Source organism: Spinacia oleracea, chromosome 3 (assembly GCF_020520425.1).
Source record: "Spinacia oleracea cultivar Varoflay chromosome 3, BTI_SOV_V1, whole genome shotgun sequence".
NCBI lineage: Eukaryota > Viridiplantae > Streptophyta > Magnoliopsida > Caryophyllales > Amaranthaceae > Spinacia > Spinacia oleracea.
In genome coordinates, this window is record NC_079489.1 from 79,181,217 (window position 1) to 79,199,931 (window position 18,715).

An 18,715-nucleotide genomic window follows, 5' to 3' on the forward strand; every position below is an offset into this window, starting at 1 on the left:
CTAGGTTGAGGAGCAAGAGACCCTAAACCATTCACGTCGACCCTAATCCAAGTATGATTAAGGTAGTAATAACCCACTACATCAATGGATTAAGTTCCAAAATGAATGTTAAATATCATTTTTGTCAATATGAAATATCATCTTCAAGTGATATAAGATCCTGTAACAACTCTCATTTGAAAAATACACTTAAAAATTTAAAACAAAGGTTTGATTGGTGTTTTATTCTTGGGAGGAAGGTCCTTGTGTAATTGTAGCAAACTTAGAATATTCTGTAGGATCTAAATATCTAATTATCAAGCCGAATGAGTTGTAAACTTTCACCAGAATGCAGCTTATTTGCAAAGCGAAGCTTCCTTAACTCTCCATACGTGATGGGAGCATAAAGGCGAGGGTGGTTAGCATCAACAAACTCTGGATCTGCTTCGATAATTTGATCGGGTGGTGGTGAAAGAAATGTTGCAATAGACATACGTATACCAGCACCCTTGCATAGAACTCGATGCTGCACATTGCGAAGAATCCCATTGCTCCATGGCTTTCACAGTCAGTATCAACAATCACTGGTCAGGTTTATCAGTAAAAACATAAAACGAAAGTGAAAGCAGGGATAAGTTTAATTACTTACTACAGCAATGTCTCCAAGATTGACAACGAGTGTTCCTGGCAATGGATCAACAGCAACGAATACTCCCGACTCATTCATAATTTCAAGACCGCCAAGATCTTCATCATCTTGTAGTATAGTAAGAAATCCAGAGTCTGTGTGGATCTGTACGCCTGAGGATCCTATAGCTTCTGGGGTGAAGCTGTATTTGTTGATTCTGAACTGACAAGGCCAACTTTCGAAACTGTAACCTTTCAAACCCAAGCTTGTTGCCATCTTGCTTGCAATATCTATTGCAGACTTGTATATTGCTTCAGCATATTTCTCAATTATCTCCCTGTTGAAAAATCTTAGCTTTAAGTAAACAACTTCGTAAATCCCAAAATCATTTTTTGACGTGCAATGCTAACAATAGGCAAGTCTGTAATATCCACGAAGCAAGTTTAGATCTATTCAACTCAATCCATGATCATACTTGACTTAAGAGGTCTAATTGACATTAAGCTAACCCGAGCTCAAGTAGCTCACGAACTCGATCAATTCCTTTCTAATGTGACAAATTCAAATGTACAGAATTATTAACTTCCAATGTAAAATAGTATCAATCTTCCGTTGTAGTCTAGTTGGTCAGGATACTCGGCTCTCACCCGAGAGAACCCGGGTTCAAGTCCCGGCAACGGAAAAATGTTTTGTTTTTAAGTAAGTTTTCTTTTACAGCACATTTTGTTACAAGATGTGATACTCGTAATAATTCAGAGCTAGTACACAAGAGCATGTAATATGTTCTAGTATTTTATTTGTTTATCAAGAAAATTAACTAATACGGAGTAAAGCCGAACTAATAAAATTTTGATTTAAGAAAATTAGCTCCAAGAATCCCGTTCTGTAAGTCACTAAGCCAAAATACTTTATGGTAATCTATACTCCCCCAGTCCAAAAAGTCAGTAATCATGTCAATATATTCTAATTTGAAACAATAATACGAAGTATAACAATTAAATCAAGACAAAAACATATGCGAGTATGTCATCATCCATGATAAGTTAAAATTAGAAAATTCCTGAGAAAAAAAGTCTATGTCAAAGCGGTGTATTTTCAAAATAAATGTAAATGACTTTTTAATTGTACTTATTAATTTGATATTGGTACCATTAGTGTGATATTGGACTGTTAAGAAATATCAATATGAGCTATTTGCGTTGTTGGTATTTATAAAAGGAGTGATATATATATATATATATATATGTTAGTACTTTAAAAGGTTATATTGAGTAACTTGTGTCTAATTTGATCAGAAAACCAAAAAAGTCTTAGACTATACTCCCTCCGTTCTGGAATACTTGACCTGTTTTCCTTATCGGGCCGTCCCTTAATACTTGACCTGTTTCTAAAAATGGAAATATTCTAACAATATTATATTATTTCTCACTCCACCCCTATTAACCCACCTACCCCCTACTCCATACAAAAAATAATTAAAAATTCAACCCCTACTCTTCCCCAACCCCACTTCTTAACCCACCTCCCACTAACTACATTAAAATAATACCCCACTATCAACTACTACCTATTAAATTAAATAAGTCAATTCAAGTCCCTTAAACTCTGTGCCGGTCAAACCGGGTCGAGTATTCCGGGACGGAGGGAGTAATAAATAGCATTCACAAAGACAATACTAAGAGCATGATCAGCCCTATATCTTAAGACTTGAGTTGTAACATTGAATTGGATGAATCTTAACAAAGTCTTAAACCGAGTCTTGAAAAACTAAGACTTCACTAAGACTCCTTATGTGAGTTGAATAAAATAGTAAATGTCGCATAAATATACAAGTTTTAAGTAAGTTTGAAGGGTAACTAGCTAAATTTGATTGAATAAGGAGTCTTAATAATAATTTAGTTATTTAGTAATAGTGAAATGCTGACATGGCATTTTGGCATATGAAGAAAATCTTAAAACAAGACCTCCTTAATCTTGCTCTAAGGTTAAAATGGTAACCTTAACTCATTTAATGAGTTTGGCACACCCAAAATAAACACTTACCGATTTATAAATACCAAACTACATTATACGGTACCAAATGAAAATGCAACCACGTTTGACTTGTGATTACCAAACTATGTTGTCTGGTATCATATGACAAAATGCAACCACCATATGTTTACCAAACTATGTTGTTTGGTACCAAATGAAATTCAACAATCGCAGAAAATATTATTTTATCACAAATTCTTATTTACGAGTGATTTATTGTACACCGAAATAAAGTTAACTCAAAATACTTAAAAGTTACTTTTATATATGTAAAAGTTATCTACTCTTTAGTGATTAAAAATTTCATTTTAACAAAAGTTATTTCTTCATTCTCACTCATAATGTATAAAATTAATCATTTAACCCTTTAAAAGATTTATCTATCAACTTTTTTTTATAATATACAAATTATAAAAAATTGGTTAAAAATTATTTAGGTGTACAATATATTTTTTGTTTAACATTGTGCGTAGGGATGGCAATTACATCCGAATCTGAACCGAGTCCGACCCGATCCGAAGGAAAAATCTGATCCGAAAAAAAAGTCTGAATCTGAATCCGATTAAAAATATCTGAATCCGAATGGATATGGATCGGATATGGAGTCTGCAGAGACTCCGACCCGAGTCCGAATTCGAGTCCAAATCCGACCCGAAGTTATTTTAAAGTGTATTCCTCCGTATTTATTTAAGGGATACACTTGCCTTTTCCGGCCGTATTTATTTAAGAGATACACTTGCCATTTTTAGTAACTTATCAACCCCACCATCTAATTAAATAATGTATCTACACCCCATCCCCACCCCCATCCCATAAAATGACATGGTCCCCACTTGTTTTACTTATTAAAATATCTACCCAACCCCACTTGCTTTATTACTTTATTTCATTCAATTCTTTTTCTTAATACTCGTGTCCAACCAAGTGTATCTCTTAAATAACTACGGAGGGAGTATTATTTTTCGTACATAACTTTTTTTAAAAAAAAGGAAGTTCCCAATTTAATCTAATATATTTAATTTATTAATTTATTAATTTATTAGAAACTCATTAGATTTTGGCAAATGAGAAATAGGATTTCTAATTTATTTTAGAATGTAAAAAAATACAAGTTCTATGTAAGTAAAGTTAACGCATGATTCGAATTTGGATATGGTTATGGAGATGGATATAGGTATGGATGCAATTTTGGAGTCCGAATTTTAAATGGATTTGGATATGGATGCATTTGGAGTCCGAATTTTAATGGATTTGGATATGGATGCATTTGGAGTCCGAATTTTAAATGGATGAGATTTGGAGTTTCCTACATCCGACCCGAGTCCGATCTATTGTCATCCCTACTTGTGCGTACAACACCTTTTAGAGCATCCTCAATGGTTGTAGCTAAGGACTAGCTTGAAATTTATAAAAGTTTTAAGGTAATAGCTAGACCATTGGAGTGAAATAATAAATTAGTTTGGCTAAGCAAATTACAACTAGCTTTCAAATGTTCCAAATAATAAATTGACAAGTGGAACAAGTAGAACCAATCTATCTATTCCTACTCCCTCCGTCCCTTAATACTTGACCTGTTTTCCTTATCGGGCCGTCCCTTAATACTTGACATGTTTCTAAAAATGGAAATATTTAACAAATATTATATTATTTCTCACTCCCCCTTATTAACCCACCTACCCCCTACTCCATACAAAAAATAATAAAAAATTCAACTCATACTCTACCCCTTTACACATTTCCCACTAACTACATTAAAATATACCCCACTATCTATTAAACTAATAAGTCAATTCAAGTCCCTTAAACTCTGTGCCGGTCAAACCGGGTCGAGTATTAAGGGACGGAGGGAGTAGTATTTAAAAAGGAAAACCATAGGTAATTAGAAGCATGTAGCATTTCATTATTAGAAGCCATGTGGCATCTCTCTTTTCATCCATCATTTTGTTTTGTTGTTTTTTTCAATTTTTCTTTATTGTTTCTATGTTTTACAACTTCTAATGCCTCTTCCACTTCATTTTCCTTATTCAACATCAAGTTATTAATAGTTTATTATACTCATTGGTCTCTTCCACTCCACCACTTTAACATCCAATATTTATTCATCATTCCAACCTCTAAATTACACCTCTATTTAATTCATATGTTACCAACAATCACAAGTAAAACTTCAAAAGACATCTGAACAACCAATATACAACCGTCTGTTCTTTAAACGGGCTCAAAACCTAGTTTAAATAACAAGCTAGTTGCTAACTATTGGAGAACAAATTAGCTAGATAATGAAATAACTTAAAATCTCATGTGGCATAACAAGCTAATTGTCAAATTAGCTTACTATTGAAAATACTCTTATTATCACAAAAAACAATATCTAATGGCTGCCACAATTTATTTATTTTTTTAAAAAAAAACAGAGAATTAGTGAGGAATACCTTTGGTAGGGAGAAGCTTGTAGGCGAGAGCAAAAGGTAGAGACAGAGACAGAAGAAGCAACATCAAAAAGTCCTAAAGCTTCATAAAGTGGATTCTTATCAGATGGAGCCATGTACCCGCTTCCTGGAATCACATCCACGTTCCGCCGTTTGATCTCATCAGGAAGATCAAGCAATTGTCTTGACACAGATTTCATCTCTGCCATTAATTTTAAGGGTACCCCATGATTTATCACTCTCAAACAACCCAATTTTTCACATATTTCCCTTAATTTCTCCGACTTCCCTTCAATTTGCTCTAAGTCTACTACTGGGATTTCCCCTTCCATTTTCTCACTCTAATTTTTTCTTGTATGTTTGGTTACTTTGTGATTGTAATAAGGTTAGATTTTTATGAGATTTTGAAGGAGATTGTGTAGATTGAGTATATTTAAGGTAAATACAGTCAGATGTTCCTACCAGTGAGCCAATGATTCACTGCTCACTACTCACTACTCAGATTTGGATTTGCGTGATGGACTCTTATCTTCTACAGTATTTCCCGTATGCAATTGAGGAAATTTCTTTTACTATTAGGCCCAAGCAAGTTCCATCCCTATGCTTACCAGTAATCAACTTCACAACCTGCAAGTTGTCGCATTCCACTGTATGCTACATTGACTTTTATTGTTATTATGAGATGGCAAACGGGTTATTTAGGTCGAGTTGGGTCGAATCTTGTTCGATAGAGGTCATTTTCGGAATATAGTTCAAGTGGAGTCCATCCAAATTAGCATTCAACTACATTTGATTTCAATGCAGTCAGAAACAGAGGTTGGAGAGGTGGATATCAGATATGTGTGGCAAGTGACGACACATATCACTTCACAATATGGTAAAACACACCCTACAACATGACAAAACAGGGACAAAGGTAATAGATAAATACAAAACACTAAATGACAAAACACAACAATTAGAACACAAAAATAAGACTGAGAAAAGAAGTAGAGAGAGAATGAGAAAAAAAAATACAAAGAGAAGTAGATGACAGTAGAGAAAGAAAATACAAAGTGTAGAGAGAGAAAAGTATCATTTCTTAAAAAACAAGTATCATTACTTTTAAAACAAGTATCATTTCTTCTAAAACAAGTATCATTACTTTTTTTTAAAAAAGTATCATTTTTTCATTGTTCTAGTATTCATATTCAATCTCATAAAGTAAACATAAAAATATTTAAAAAAAAAGTTGCCAGCAGTTTTAGAAGAAATCTCAACCCAACAATTTAAAAGAAAAACAGAAAGATATATGGACAACATTTTGGTCTTACCCAGCTGAAAAACACAAATTTTATTAAATGCTTTCAATGTCTGTACCTAACAACTAATCCGTTGTAGTCTAGTACCTAACAACTAATCCGTTGTAGTCTAGTTGGTCAGGATACTCGGCTCTCACCCGAGAGACCCGGGTTCAAGTCCCGGCAACGGAATTTTTTGCTTTTGCAAATCTTTCTAGTCCTTTTTCAAAATTTCTTTCCCCCCTATTAAATATTTTTGGGTCTGTCATACAGCAAATTTGTTCCTTTGAAAAATGGTCTCCTTGATTTAAAAATTAAATATTGGTATTGGCATTGCTAATTTAAACTTGTAGCTGAGGCTAGCAAATGGTAGAGACCGAGACAGAAGAATGCATGAGTTCAAGTGTGAGACCAAGAAAATGTACAAAACATTCATGTATTTTTGCTTAAAGATTCGACATTAACATCATCAGTATATATGAATATGATGATGGTTATCCCTTTCAAAACGAGGAATGAAAATCCTCAAAGTAGAGCTGAATATAGACAAACAAGAACAACCTTGGTTTGCCAGGTAGTAAAGGTGTAACCAAGCTCCTACTCATCCTAAATGTAAACATTTTCTGAGTAACATCGAAACTGAAAGCTGAGGCTTCCCTACTGTAACCAAGATCTAATCATTTTAAAGGTAAAAGGGTACAAATTAGAAATTAAATAAAAAAATATAAAAAAATAAAGATATACACATTTCATATTTCTGCCTATACAGTTTGATGATCATCCATCATCCCTTGCCAGTAGAATAGACTGAAGTACAGAGTACAGAGAACCTAGACTGAGATGGTTCAGTGGCATCGGTCAGACTCAGACCGCCACAAAAGATGAAACCCAAAGCACTCCAAAAGCACAGCCGAGGGAGGAAAATTCAACACTTGATTATCTTCAAGGTAACAACATGTACAACTTACATGGAATGACGGCCATCTGATCTATCTCTTGGTTGAGGCCTTTCATCTTGGATCTCCTCAAGATCTTCGTCATCCCCTCTTCTACCTGCTTGCTCTTTCCAATAACCAACAAGTTTCTTCAATCTTGCTACCTCTTTTGAGGCAACATTTTTGTTAGGATCATTTACAATGGATCGAACTCTCGATGCATACCTAAAATTCAAATATACCGTGAGAATTATTTTTAACATATACCAAGTCGTAATCAAATGACATTTTAATAACTAAAGCATGCTCAAAGATTAAGACTTTTTTTATTAAAAATAAATATGCAAATGTTCAGATGGAGTATAAACCAACTATGGAAGGATAGTGGAATATTGGAACATACGTTAGTGAATTGTAAGTCTCATCCAAATTTGATTCAGCGGGTGAGACATTTACAAACATCAGAGTCTTTGCGTTGCCACCAAGTGAATCACTCATCAACATTGTAAGCTTGTGATTCCTGTAAGGTATATGTTGTCCGCCGGTTGATAACGCACTAATAACATCTCCAAGAGCTGAAAGTGACTTGTTGATGCTTTGCGCTTCTTTAAGTTGACTACCCGCTGACCCGGACTTCTTCACTCTTTCAGACCCAGCAAGATCAACAAAACTTAACTGCAAGTGTTGTACAACTCATTAAATAATATAAAAATATTACATTAGAAAAAATCACTTTAGCTTTTAAATGGGAAAAAACCACGGTGAGTTTCAATCGCTAGCATTCTATGCAATTTACTCATGCATACTGATGTTAGCTAATTGCATTACCTTTCCTCTAGCTACCGACTGCGTTTGAAGATTAGTACTTTCGATGATAATCGAAAGTATAAGATGAGATCTCGAACTTTGCTCATTCATTTGGGTCCCTGATATATGTCTTTGCTCGGATCCTTTCTGAATAACACTTCTCAAATCCTCATATGTTGAGACATGTACAACTGTCACATTTTCAACATTTACCATTCCCTACACCAATGTCAAAACTATTAGCAATGGTATTGTTAATATGTTAAAGTGCGAAAATATTGTAATTCAATATATTATTGGAGTCACGATAGAACCATACATGGCTTAAAACAAAAATAATAAAAAGAAATGAGAAAACAATGGTAAGTGGAGTTTAATCAAAACAATCACCTTAGAATCTTTCTTGATCTCTAGTTTCATCCGCTTTGCATTTTTTTGTACTAGAAGATCCATTAACGTATCTTGATATAACTCCAACATGTAGGCCTACACAATTCATATATTATTTTGGTAATGATAAAATTATTTTTTGACAACATACACAAATTTACAAATAGATTGATCAAACTGGTGATCAAAATACCATAATAAGGTAAAAGTACCTTTAATGAAAATGAGAACTTCTTGTTGTCTCTTTTCAGAACCTTAAAAAGTTCCGAAGTGGCACGTGGTGTAAGTCCAGGATCACTTTCTGTTCCGTAAATCGTATATGTCTTTCCGGAACCAGTTTGACCATAAGCAAATATGCAGACATTAAATCCATCAACAGCAGATTGCACTAAATACTGCATATATATAAACAAACATAAGTAACAAAAAGACTAGAGAAATGAAAGATTACATAAACCCACTCTTTCATAAAACAAATAGCACACTCAGTCAATCTGGGATAACCTCACAAGATTGTAAATGATAAGTGGAAAATACAAATAATGAATGACACTGAACACATAAAGTTCAATTAACTAACCAAAACTTACCCTAGTATCCTCAAAAACATCTTCTTGGGTTGCATTTCCATCGAAAACATGATCATAGATATGTTGCTTAGCTTTCTCTTCTTTCCATGGATGCTCAATCGTAAACTCGTCTGAAGTGATAACGATGTTCTTGTCTTTATCAGCTTTTTCTTTAGCACTTAAAGGCCTTACACGACAATAGACTCGAATCTTGCCTTTCATATCTGAACCAAAGTAAGATTACAAATTAGTTGAATTTATTTTTATTGCAGAATAATTGATGTTTCAATCTAACATAAAATAACAACCTTCAATTGTGTTAAAATATCTCTTCCTTAATGATTGTTCTTCTTTATATAACATTTCCAATTCGGCAAGTTGTGCAGCTTGCAACTTTAGGATAGATGCAGTTTGCTCATTCTTTCTATCAATATCCTGAAAATAAGCAAGAATATAAAGGTTAATGGCGACGTACATACTACACTTGAGAAAGATCTATGAAAATGTGTGACACTGTTGAACAAGGAAATCTTAGAAACATTTGGGAGAACAAATCAAATACACAATCTAATGTTGTACATTACCGCTTTCATTTCCCTCAATTCTTCTAGCTCCTTTAAACTATTCTGTAAGACAGACAAATCTGACTCCTTGGCTGCAAGTTTTGTTTCAGCCATCTCTAAATCGCGTCTAAGTCCCTCCAACCTCTTTTCAAGTTCGGAGATTCGAAGCTTTAAGTTTTGGCGTTCTTTCTCAAAATCTTTCCCTGCGTTGCCATTCTGAAATCCAGCACCAATTTAACTATGATGTCTAATAACAAGTTGACATGAAAAACCAATACCAGAAGTGTTATGTTACCTCTTCCGCATGTTTCCTTTCAATCTTTCGAATATTTTGTTCCAGTGATAACTTCTCCTCTATTAGTCTCTTCACTGTTTTTTCAGCAGAATGCAATTCTTCACTTCGCACTCTCAACTCATCTTGTATCTTATGTAAATCCTGCTCAAACATGATCATATTGATGTGCACACTACGCGATACTATAAATAGTACAAATCAAGTTTCCTGTTTACCTGATTATTTGTTCCAGGAAAGTCCCTCTTGGCATTTTGCTCAGATAATTGATCATTGAGCTTCGCTAATCTCACTTCCAGGCTATTTTTTTCCAACAATGCTGACTGGAAAGTACAATATCGTATCAGAAGATGAAGCAAAAGGAGCTCATTACATCTGCAGACAGTGAGATGTAAAGGAAGCAAAATGCTAACCTGGAGAGCAGAATCCTTTTCATCACATAAAGAGCTCAGACTGTCACGTTCATCTATAATCTTTTCCAAATTCTGCTGCTCGGTATTTGAGGACTCTTTCAAGGCATCCAACTCTTCCTGCAGATTCTCCTCTATCTTTTGTTTTTCCTGTAGTTCTCCCAACAACTGAAATGAACAAGTACATCGATTAATCTCCAGCCCAACCTCTAACCGGAGAGGAGAAAACTGGTTACCACTAACAGAGTCATGACAAATTTGGAACTACTACTCCAGCAAAATCAATAGCTCTCCACTTTACAATTTTTCAAATAGAAACCATAGTAAAAAAAAACACTAAGAAATCAAATACAAAAACAAACAATGCTATTGTATTCTTTCACTGTCACCACCTCATTTCCCATTACGACCACATGCATAGAAAGTTTTTTTACTCCGTACGAGTTATAAACAGAAACTTTTAACAAAAACATGAAGGGAAATCACATACTTGATCAATTTGATTTTGAGATTCTTCAACAGATTTGTACAAATCTTGAAGTTGCTTCTCATAAACTTCTGCAGTAAAAGTAGGAGCAAGGGGCTTGGAATTGTTGGGAACTTCTCCACTTGTTGCATTGTTGACACCAGCTCTTGCTTTGGAGTAGCGGCGCAACATTACATCATTAATGTGCGTTTGAAGGGCAACACATATTTCTTCACCCTAAATTATATGTGAAACTTAGTGCACAGTAGACTTCCAAGTCAAACATCAACCACCAAAGAGGAAAATACCTGCTTTGTCTCAAATTGGAAGATGTGGAGAACACCAGCAACCCTCATTTTAAAAAACACTGCAATATTGCTGCTACCAAACTGCATAATATCTCTTAGCTCGGCCGAGTGCAAATACTCTTTAGGAACTGGTCGGAAAAAGTGAACCTATAGGGGTAACAAGAATTGATATGTTAAGTGTTTTGAACAATAAAACAAATAAACCACACAATATAGAAAAACATTCTTCAAGGACGCACCCCACGCTTGTTAATTCCCAGAATAACCTTTCCTGGTAGAAGGCCAATGGGATCATCAATCTTGCGAACACTAAAAAAGACAGAATTTCCATAGGGAAGCATTCTCAAGATCCTTAAAAACTGCTGCCTGGCATCTTCCTTGGCCAACTTATCCTGTAAAAACACATCATAATTAAACTTTAGTGTCCAGTAACATAGAATCTTCTCTAGTAATCCTTTATCACATAATCCATTCCACCATACAATATTATATAAGAATGATTTCAGAACAGCATACTACATTTTTTTTTGTCAAAGTGCATCACCAAACAAATTGACCTTCTGATTATATGTAATACATAGATAAGTGAATTCTACCAAAGTGCAAAACCAACCAGTCAGATTACTGAAAGGCTTGATATGGAAAAAATTGTTATTCTTTGGAGCAAATTATCATTAAATATGTACTTATACAAAAGTGTGTGTCTATGAGTGTGTGAGTTAAAAGAAACAGAGTCCAAGCCAAATGGAAGAAGCATTAACATCAATAAAAAATTTAAATAGAAGGGCCAAAAACTATTACCTGTTCTTTAATGCTCGGTGAAAAGGGGTTCTATATTCACACAGCATTAGCTCTTTATTTTTCTAATAAAAAAGTGATTTTGAAGCTTTGACTCTTACCATCAAGAGATATCGAGAAATAATATCCACCTCCCAGTCCTGCTTTCCACGAGTTATTGCAATTTGTCTTGGTAAGAATCTCTCTAGAAGTGAAGTCCAATCACTGCATGTACACCCACCAAACTGTCAATGCTTGCTAAATACATAAAACATTCTTATCCTAAGAGAAATCACTAATAAGCACTTCAAGCATATTTGGTAATTATGTCTTGGTAGTAAGTTCATAAGGATGATTTACTCACGTGCACAACTCAGGGTGACTAACAAATCCAATCTCAACCAAGATCTGCAGAGCCGACAACTGTGCAGCATCATCTCTTCCAACAGGATAATTACCCATTATATAATCATGTTGCAGCTGCAGCAAAAAAATTGTATACGAATATATGTAAGTTCTCAAAGTACATCGACATAATCGATTCTCAGAATCTTGAAAATTATTGATAGATGCAAGTCACATACTTGAACATATGACAACTGAACAAACATTGGGTCAGTCACAGCTTCATCAGACTCCCGAAATAGCTTTTTCTTAAAAACCAATTTACAGTGCAAGATTTCCCCTCTACTACGCTCTTTAGCTGCCTTGAAATCCGCAAGCAGATCGCCAATATATTTGGTTTCATCTAAACCAATATACTCCTCTAGGTAACAATACAAAGATATTGCAAGATCAGCATCTAAGAAGAGAACAAATCATATAAGGCTATCACTAAGATCAAATATATACCAGTTCCAGCATCATTTGATTTAGAACCTGCTACAACTTTGCGGAACTCAAACAAACTGAAGCTAGAATAAGCAGAGAGTTTGATGATTCCTGCAAGTTCCTGAAAATGGCAAGGATAAAGTTAGTAGCAGCAACATTCATAAGACCTAAAATTTTGGCGGCTCACGTATGCTAAGTTGCTAACAAAAAGATATTGAAATTAAATGCAAATCTTCAGTCTTCACCTAGAATAATGAAACACCCAGGATAATCAATCCCCTTTAGGAGCCCAACTGACAATCAGGTAGGCATATGCCACTAGACTATGCTGGTCCAGAAAGAATATCATCAAAGATTTTCACCCGGGGAAGACAGGGGAGAGGGGGTGCAGTCAGGTGTGCAATACGGGAAAAATAAACACCCATCACATGAATCCTTAGTACCCTACCCAACCCTACCCTACCCTACCCTACCTTAAGAAGAGTAGCTGAATCCTGAGCACAAAAATTAGCAGAAATAACATATATTGTCACTAATCTCGCTAATAATCTAGTCACAAGTTAGGATCTATAATGAATTGCTTAAGATATTGATTCAAATTTAAATGATTTTGATATTTCACATGCTAATGCAGCATATATGCTGTAATCTACAGACATAAAGATGTACTACGTATACATCTGACATTCTGACTGATTTACACTTAAGCATTCCTATTTTAGGGGATTTAAGTAATTTAGTTGGACCAAAATTTTCAAATGTTGATGAATGTCTTTTATATTGAATAAGTGGGACAAAGAAATGCCCCATCATGAACTTTCAAAAGGGAATGAGATTATTTGTATGTCCGACAACCCAAGAAACCTTGCATTCATCAGATGTTATAAAATCAAGTCATCTAAACCAATAGTGAGTTTAGGAGGTGGATGCAATAGAATCGATAATTTTTTGCCCCCTTTTGGCTAAAGAGATGGGGGAGGGGGGGACAAATACAAACCGTTTACTGTATTATTGTGTAAGCTAATAACAAATGGAAGATGATGTAGGAAAGAAAAAAATGATGAAGTTGGCCAAGTGAAGAAGTTTGATAATATAATTTAGTGAACAAAGCATGACCTAAGGTTTCACAAAATCATTTTCATTAAAAATATACATAAATGTTTCGGGAATTTTCAAAAACTTGCATTCTAAATCCATTTTGTATCACTGCTCTTTCTGGATCCTGAGACACCTTAAATTATACGGCCCAGGAATAAATTTGAGGTTCCAATTGAAATGAGAGGGCATCACATGTGTCTTTAAAGTATAGAAGAATGAGGAAAAGCTCGTTGATAGGTAGAATTAGGAATGATCTAAAGGAGCTCAGGTTAGATCACCACTTTCGCTGTATTTGTAAAGGATACACATTCATACGATTTAGGAGAATGAAATGGAATGCCCTGAAGATGTTGAATTAAACTTAATGATAAGGAATGATAGAGGTATAATTTGCTTTGCACTCTTTGTTTTGTACTGTTCCAGCCAATTAATATACTTTTTTCTCATCAAAATCCATATGTTATAGAAGTATAGGAGCATAAAGTAGACGTAGATGGCATGAGTAGGACAGCCCTTACAAGGATCATATGGAAAATCAAGCATTTAATAATAACAAAGCTTCTTACAGGAATTATCTGTTTGCATTTATTAAATTTTCCCTTTTATTTTCTTTAGGTCTTTAAGGGGGTGAATACTCCTTTTAATTTTTGTAGTTAGATATATATTCCCTCCTTCTCGTATTGTTTGCCCCATAGGCAAAAGGTGCTTTATTAAGGCTTGGGCCACATTTTGCGAGGAGATGGGGTATCTTTGTCTTTTTCACTTTTGTGAGTGTACGCAAGTGTGGTAAATGGTGGGGACCTGTTACTATATAAAGAAATGGGGCAATCTTTAAGGGACGGAGCAAATAGATTATACAGCAAACAAATAGGGACGGGGGGAGTAATACACTGCAGGAACTCACTAGTTAACATTTTCATAATTTAACTACCCTCCCCGTGGTTCCATGTGTAGCTGTTTTTTCTATTTACAATAATTCACAAGTTGATTGGGTAGCAGAGTAGGCATGTATGACTGTGAAAGCAATTAGTACTAGAGATAAGCAATGAAGATTTCGTATAGGAAACTCACGAAAGGAAACCACGACAATGCCTCACAAGACACAAGAGTACAATATGTTAATAAAGACTGGTGTAGATTCTCTCTCAAAATTTCTATTTTGAATTACATGTGGATAACTAAATGCATGAATAAATTGTACAATGGATTTTTAAGCGTACCTCGACCGCATCTGCTACAGTTGTTGACATGTCATAGGTGATCTCTTCGAACGTTTCATCCAAGAAGAACACTATTGTAGTAAGTTTTTTACCAGTCAAAAGAGCTTCTATCTCTTCTCGTCCAGGAATTATATGCCTAGGTCCAGCCTTTGTAGAACCTTTTAAAGCATTTAATGTATTTTGAGCAAGCATCTGAATGTCGGAGTCCATGTTTACACCATATGCAACATTGTGAACATATTCGGAAAGATATGCACCGATTTCCTTGGTTGGAGGCATCGAAGATGCACATAGGTAGATGAGCTCCCATGCTTTGATCAGATATTGTCTGTCATGAAAGAAATTTCAGGGCGGAAGCAACGCACAATAAAAAAAATTACCGTAAATATATAGTGTCAATATAAGTGCAGTTTGTCGGAGACTTTAGTACCTGTCTGGGTTATTCCTAGTTTGCTTTGAGATTTGTACAAAAAGTTCATCTCGGAGCTCAGAGCGCTTCAGCGTATGCTTAAACAATTTTCCAATTAGTTCAATTCTTTCATCTAAGCTTGTTGGAGTCACTCTATCTGAAGAATCAACTCCCATGTACTTCAATATTGTTTGGAACAGTTTTGTAGCGCGAGTCACCGAATCGCTATTGATTTTAAGCAAGGAAGTTGGGATTGGATCCTGTCAAATTTGTGTTTGAACTGAGTTTGGAATTAACAGGGAAAATAAAATGTACTAAAACTAGTAGAATACCTTTTGAAAGCATAGCATATCCTCGAAGGTGAACTTCTCCCTGCTTTGAGGACCAGAGGGTTTCTTAGAGAAAAAGCCACGTTTTCCGGAAGACTGAATCTGTTTCTGCATTGCTCTTAAAAACCCCTCCACCTAAAACAACCACGCTTCAGGATATTACGAGGCAAAAAAGTAAATAAAACTATATTTAACCCCATGTATAATTATTGTGAAGTAAGAATAAGTTAGCATGTCAGTGACAGAATTATTTCTCACCTGAAATTTATTGATTAAGGGAATTGCCCCTGCAAGTTCAGCTGGAATGGACATTGACAGGGTCATTGGTGTACTGTCAGTATGTTCAAAACCAAAACCCAGGAGTCAGTGATCAATTCCTCATAGTGATGTACAGAAACTTAAAGATCCCCCACATGATAGAATACTAGAAAGCTATGTTATGATTTCAAGGTTTATGCCATACTAAGCATTGATTTGTGGGGGTAGGGAGGGGGGGGGGGGGGGGGGGGGGGGGGGGGGGGGGGGGGGGTTAATCAATCTAAAGTATCAATTCATTTCCAAAATATTTGGTTGCATTTGAATAGTGTCACAAAACTAATCAATATCTTTTAGAAAAGGTTGCAATTGTGATCAATATAAACATACAAAATCAAAAGTGCATGAACGTAATGCAAATTAGTTCATAAGGACCAAAAAGGGATTCTCGTTTACGATATCAAACTCACCACGCTAAGTGGTAACACAATCAGGTATAAATAATTAAAAGAAGTATGGACGGCGACACTCTAGTGTGAGTATTCACTTGAGAATACAAGAGTCTGAAGATGACATTTGGAAGACTAAAAGGATGATTGAAGCTTAATCAATCAGGCAGATAGTTAAACCACGAATATAATTTAGATTGATACCTATACCTTCACAGCAGCAAACAAATAACATTTGGTATCAGAGAGTAGCTTAGCATGAAAAATGGTGCCAACTTCCACATGATCTAGCCTGAAACTTAGTTATGGGAGATATAATACTTGAGTTCTTTACTTTGAAGCAAGGAAGTGTGCAGTCTCCCCAAATGTGATTTGAGCACACAAGCTCATACAGCGTTATCCTACATGATTGACTTTTTTTATTCAGGACTTCAGGTAATTAAGCCTTTCAGCTAACCAGTGTATGCCCTATTTAACGTAAAACATCGACATTGTAATATGACAACAAAATCATATTCTCTGCAAAGGAATTAGAAACTCACGGTGGAGCAAAGTTTGATGCACCATCACTGTCATAATCATCTACGTTGGAGAAGGCACCTGAGTGGGAAGGAGATCCATTCCCATTAGCGCTTATGGAAGAGTATCTCGAACTTTGGGACAAATCAGATGTTCTATCCATCGTCATTTCACAATCAATTCCCAAACATTTGAAGGCTTCACAAGCTTCACCTCACTGAAAGATCCTTGCCAGCCTATAATACATGCCACTCCCACAAACTCAATAAGAACAGCAACTCAAATGACAGAAAACGAAATGCAAGCAGCATAACAGTTATTGATTAACACATTCACGGGACACAATCACACAAAGGGACATTGTAATTCAATAAGGGATATGCAAAGTCAACTCAATCAGCTAGAAATAAATGTATACCTAATTGAATTGACCCAAAATTAACCTAAGAAATTCATTATCCATATATTTGAGAAGAAAATCAATGAAATTATACATTTGAGAATGCCATATAGCTGAACAAGAACCCACGTCAATTAAAGTAAGTAATTAAACCATGTTCATGGACCACAAAAAAAGAGGTAAAAATATAAGAAAATCAAAGGCTAATGAACAAGTAGCTCAGAATAAGACATAATAAATTGACCAAAGAACCTTCATGAATCAACAGAAAATTAAAAAAACCAGCTGGGCTAAAAATAAAAAGGAAAAAACAAAAAATCTCAGAAAAGGTTGCAATAAATTAAATAGTAATTTTCACCCAGAATCCAGAAAATTACAACAAATCTAAATCAAAAAATGTGGGAGAAAGAACAGATCTTTACAATGACAAAGAAATGATAGACATAATCACAGAACACCGGAGCAAATGTGAAATGTGTCATGAAAAAAAAAACTAAGGGAAGATAAAAAAAAAAAAAAAGTGTACATTACCCAATTAAGATTGCAGAAGCAGGAGGTGGAGGTAGAAGAAGAGCGTGAAGCTTTGACAGAGAGAGGGAAATGCAAAATGCAATTGACAAAATTAGAGAGAGAATTGAGGGATCTTTTTTAGTGGGGAAATCGTCGCCGGAAGAGAGAGAAAATAAAAAAGTTTGAAAGCAGTCACGAGAGTTTTTGTGAATAAATTTAGTATGGCAAGGAATTTACTTGTTTTTATTTTTCCTGCGCGCAGGAGAAATTGCTTCGTCTGCTACTACTACTGCTTGCTTGTTGGGGCAGACGGCAGACGGCAGAGGAGAGAGAAACAACAAAAAAGGGAGTTTGGGGGACAACAACCTATGGGGAATCTTCGGGATTTTGTTTCTTCAAATTTTTAAACTTATTAAGACATAATAATAGTAATACTAAACGTTATTTCCCTAATACTTGCATTAAACTCTGAGCTTAAATGGGAGTTAAACCTCTCTAAGTTGATACTCTTCTCGACTTAACAAACTTTTAATTATACCTTGTGTACAAACTCTCTTAATAAAAGGTGTAACCACCTTATTAGTCTGCTTTCTTCGATGTAGATTAGAGCGAAAAGGAGATAAATTCCCAGAACGCTAATTTTTCAACTGAATTCGTCAAGCATCACTGGGATATTGTTGGTAAGCCATTTATCAATAGTATTCAAACTTTTCTTTGCAATTGGCCCGGCATTTACTAGAAGATTGAAATCAGTCTCTACTTGTGATGATTCCTAAGTTGGCTTCAACGAGAGAGGTTTATTATATTTGTTTTATAAATTTGTGCAAC

The 18,715-nt window shown here is 35.1% G+C and overlaps 2 protein-coding genes and 2 non-coding genes across 5 annotated transcripts; 2 read left to right on the forward strand and 2 right to left on the reverse strand.

Annotated features, from left to right (window-relative positions):
* Positions 1-85: 85 nt before the first annotated feature.
* Positions 86-5,818, reverse strand: LOC110791502 (2-oxoglutarate-dependent dioxygenase DAO). The gene is made up of 3 exons (XM_021996254.2): positions 5,074-5,818; positions 629-944; positions 86-538 (listed from the first exon to the last, which is right to left on the reverse strand). Exons 1-3 carry the CDS (start codon positions 5,400-5,402, stop codon positions 290-292), a joined length of 894 nt encoding a protein of 297 aa, XP_021851946.1. The 5' UTR covers positions 5,403-5,818; the 3' UTR covers positions 86-289.
* TRNAE-CUC (transfer RNA glutamic acid (anticodon CUC)) lies at positions 1,216-1,289 on the forward strand. Its single transcript has one exon. It is a non-coding gene; the product is annotated as a tRNA-Glu (tRNA).
* Positions 5,819-6,469: 651 nt separating the features above from the next.
* On the forward strand, positions 6,470-6,542 carry TRNAE-CUC (transfer RNA glutamic acid (anticodon CUC)). Its single transcript has one exon. It is a non-coding gene; the product is annotated as a tRNA-Glu (tRNA).
* A 309-nt stretch (positions 6,543-6,851) lies between these two features.
* On the reverse strand, positions 6,852-18,260 carry LOC110791503 (kinesin-like protein KIN-14E). 2 transcript variants are annotated; one of them, XM_021996255.2, is made up of 24 exons: positions 17,909-18,260; positions 17,001-17,213; positions 16,013-16,085; positions 15,758-15,889; positions 15,447-15,685; positions 15,017-15,344; positions 12,720-12,819; positions 12,452-12,633; positions 12,232-12,347; positions 11,990-12,092; positions 11,330-11,482; positions 11,091-11,237; positions 10,807-11,019; positions 10,320-10,484; positions 10,125-10,229; positions 9,910-10,050; positions 9,636-9,830; positions 9,360-9,486; positions 9,073-9,275; positions 8,695-8,877; positions 8,483-8,578; positions 8,114-8,311; positions 7,689-7,960; positions 6,852-7,510 (listed from the first exon to the last, which is right to left on the reverse strand). In XM_021996255.2, exons 2-24 carry the CDS (start codon positions 17,144-17,146, stop codon positions 7,315-7,317), a joined length of 3,813 nt encoding a protein of 1,270 aa, XP_021851947.1. In that variant the 5' UTR covers positions 17,147-17,213; positions 17,909-18,260; the 3' UTR covers positions 6,852-7,314. The 2 variants fall into 2 exon arrangements, with proteins under 2 accessions (XP_021851947.1, XP_056696492.1); XM_056840514.1 differs by lacking the exon at positions 17,909-18,260 and adding an exon at positions 16,669-16,859 and having other exon boundaries at positions 17,001-17,141.
* Between the last annotated feature and the right edge of the window lie 455 nt (positions 18,261-18,715).

Excerpts from the sequence above, each read along its gene's own strand:
- LOC110791503 (XM_021996255.2), bottom strand. The coding sequence starts at position 17,146 with ATGACGATGGATAGAACATCTGATTTGTCCCAAAGTTCGAGATACTCT. Across the intron at positions 12,348-12,451 it reads TTCAGTTGTCATATGTTCAA|CTGCAACATGATTATATAAT; the intron begins GTATGTGACTTG and ends TTTTTGCTGCAG. Across the intron at positions 8,878-9,072 it reads ATGTTTTTGAGGATACTAGG|TATTTAGTGCAATCTGCTGT; the intron begins GTAAGTTTTGGT and ends ATATATATGCAG.
- LOC110791502 (XM_021996254.2), bottom strand. The coding sequence starts at position 5,402 with ATGGAAGGGGAAATCCCAGTAGTAGACTTAGAGCAAATTGAAGGGAAG. Across the intron at positions 945-5,073 it reads CAAGCTTCTCCCTACCAAAG|GGAGATAATTGAGAAATATG; the intron begins GTATTCCTCACT and ends ATTTTTCAACAG. Across the intron at positions 539-628 it reads ATCTTGGAGACATTGCTGTA|CCATGGAGCAATGGGATTCT; the intron begins GTAAGTAATTAA and ends TGACTGTGAAAG.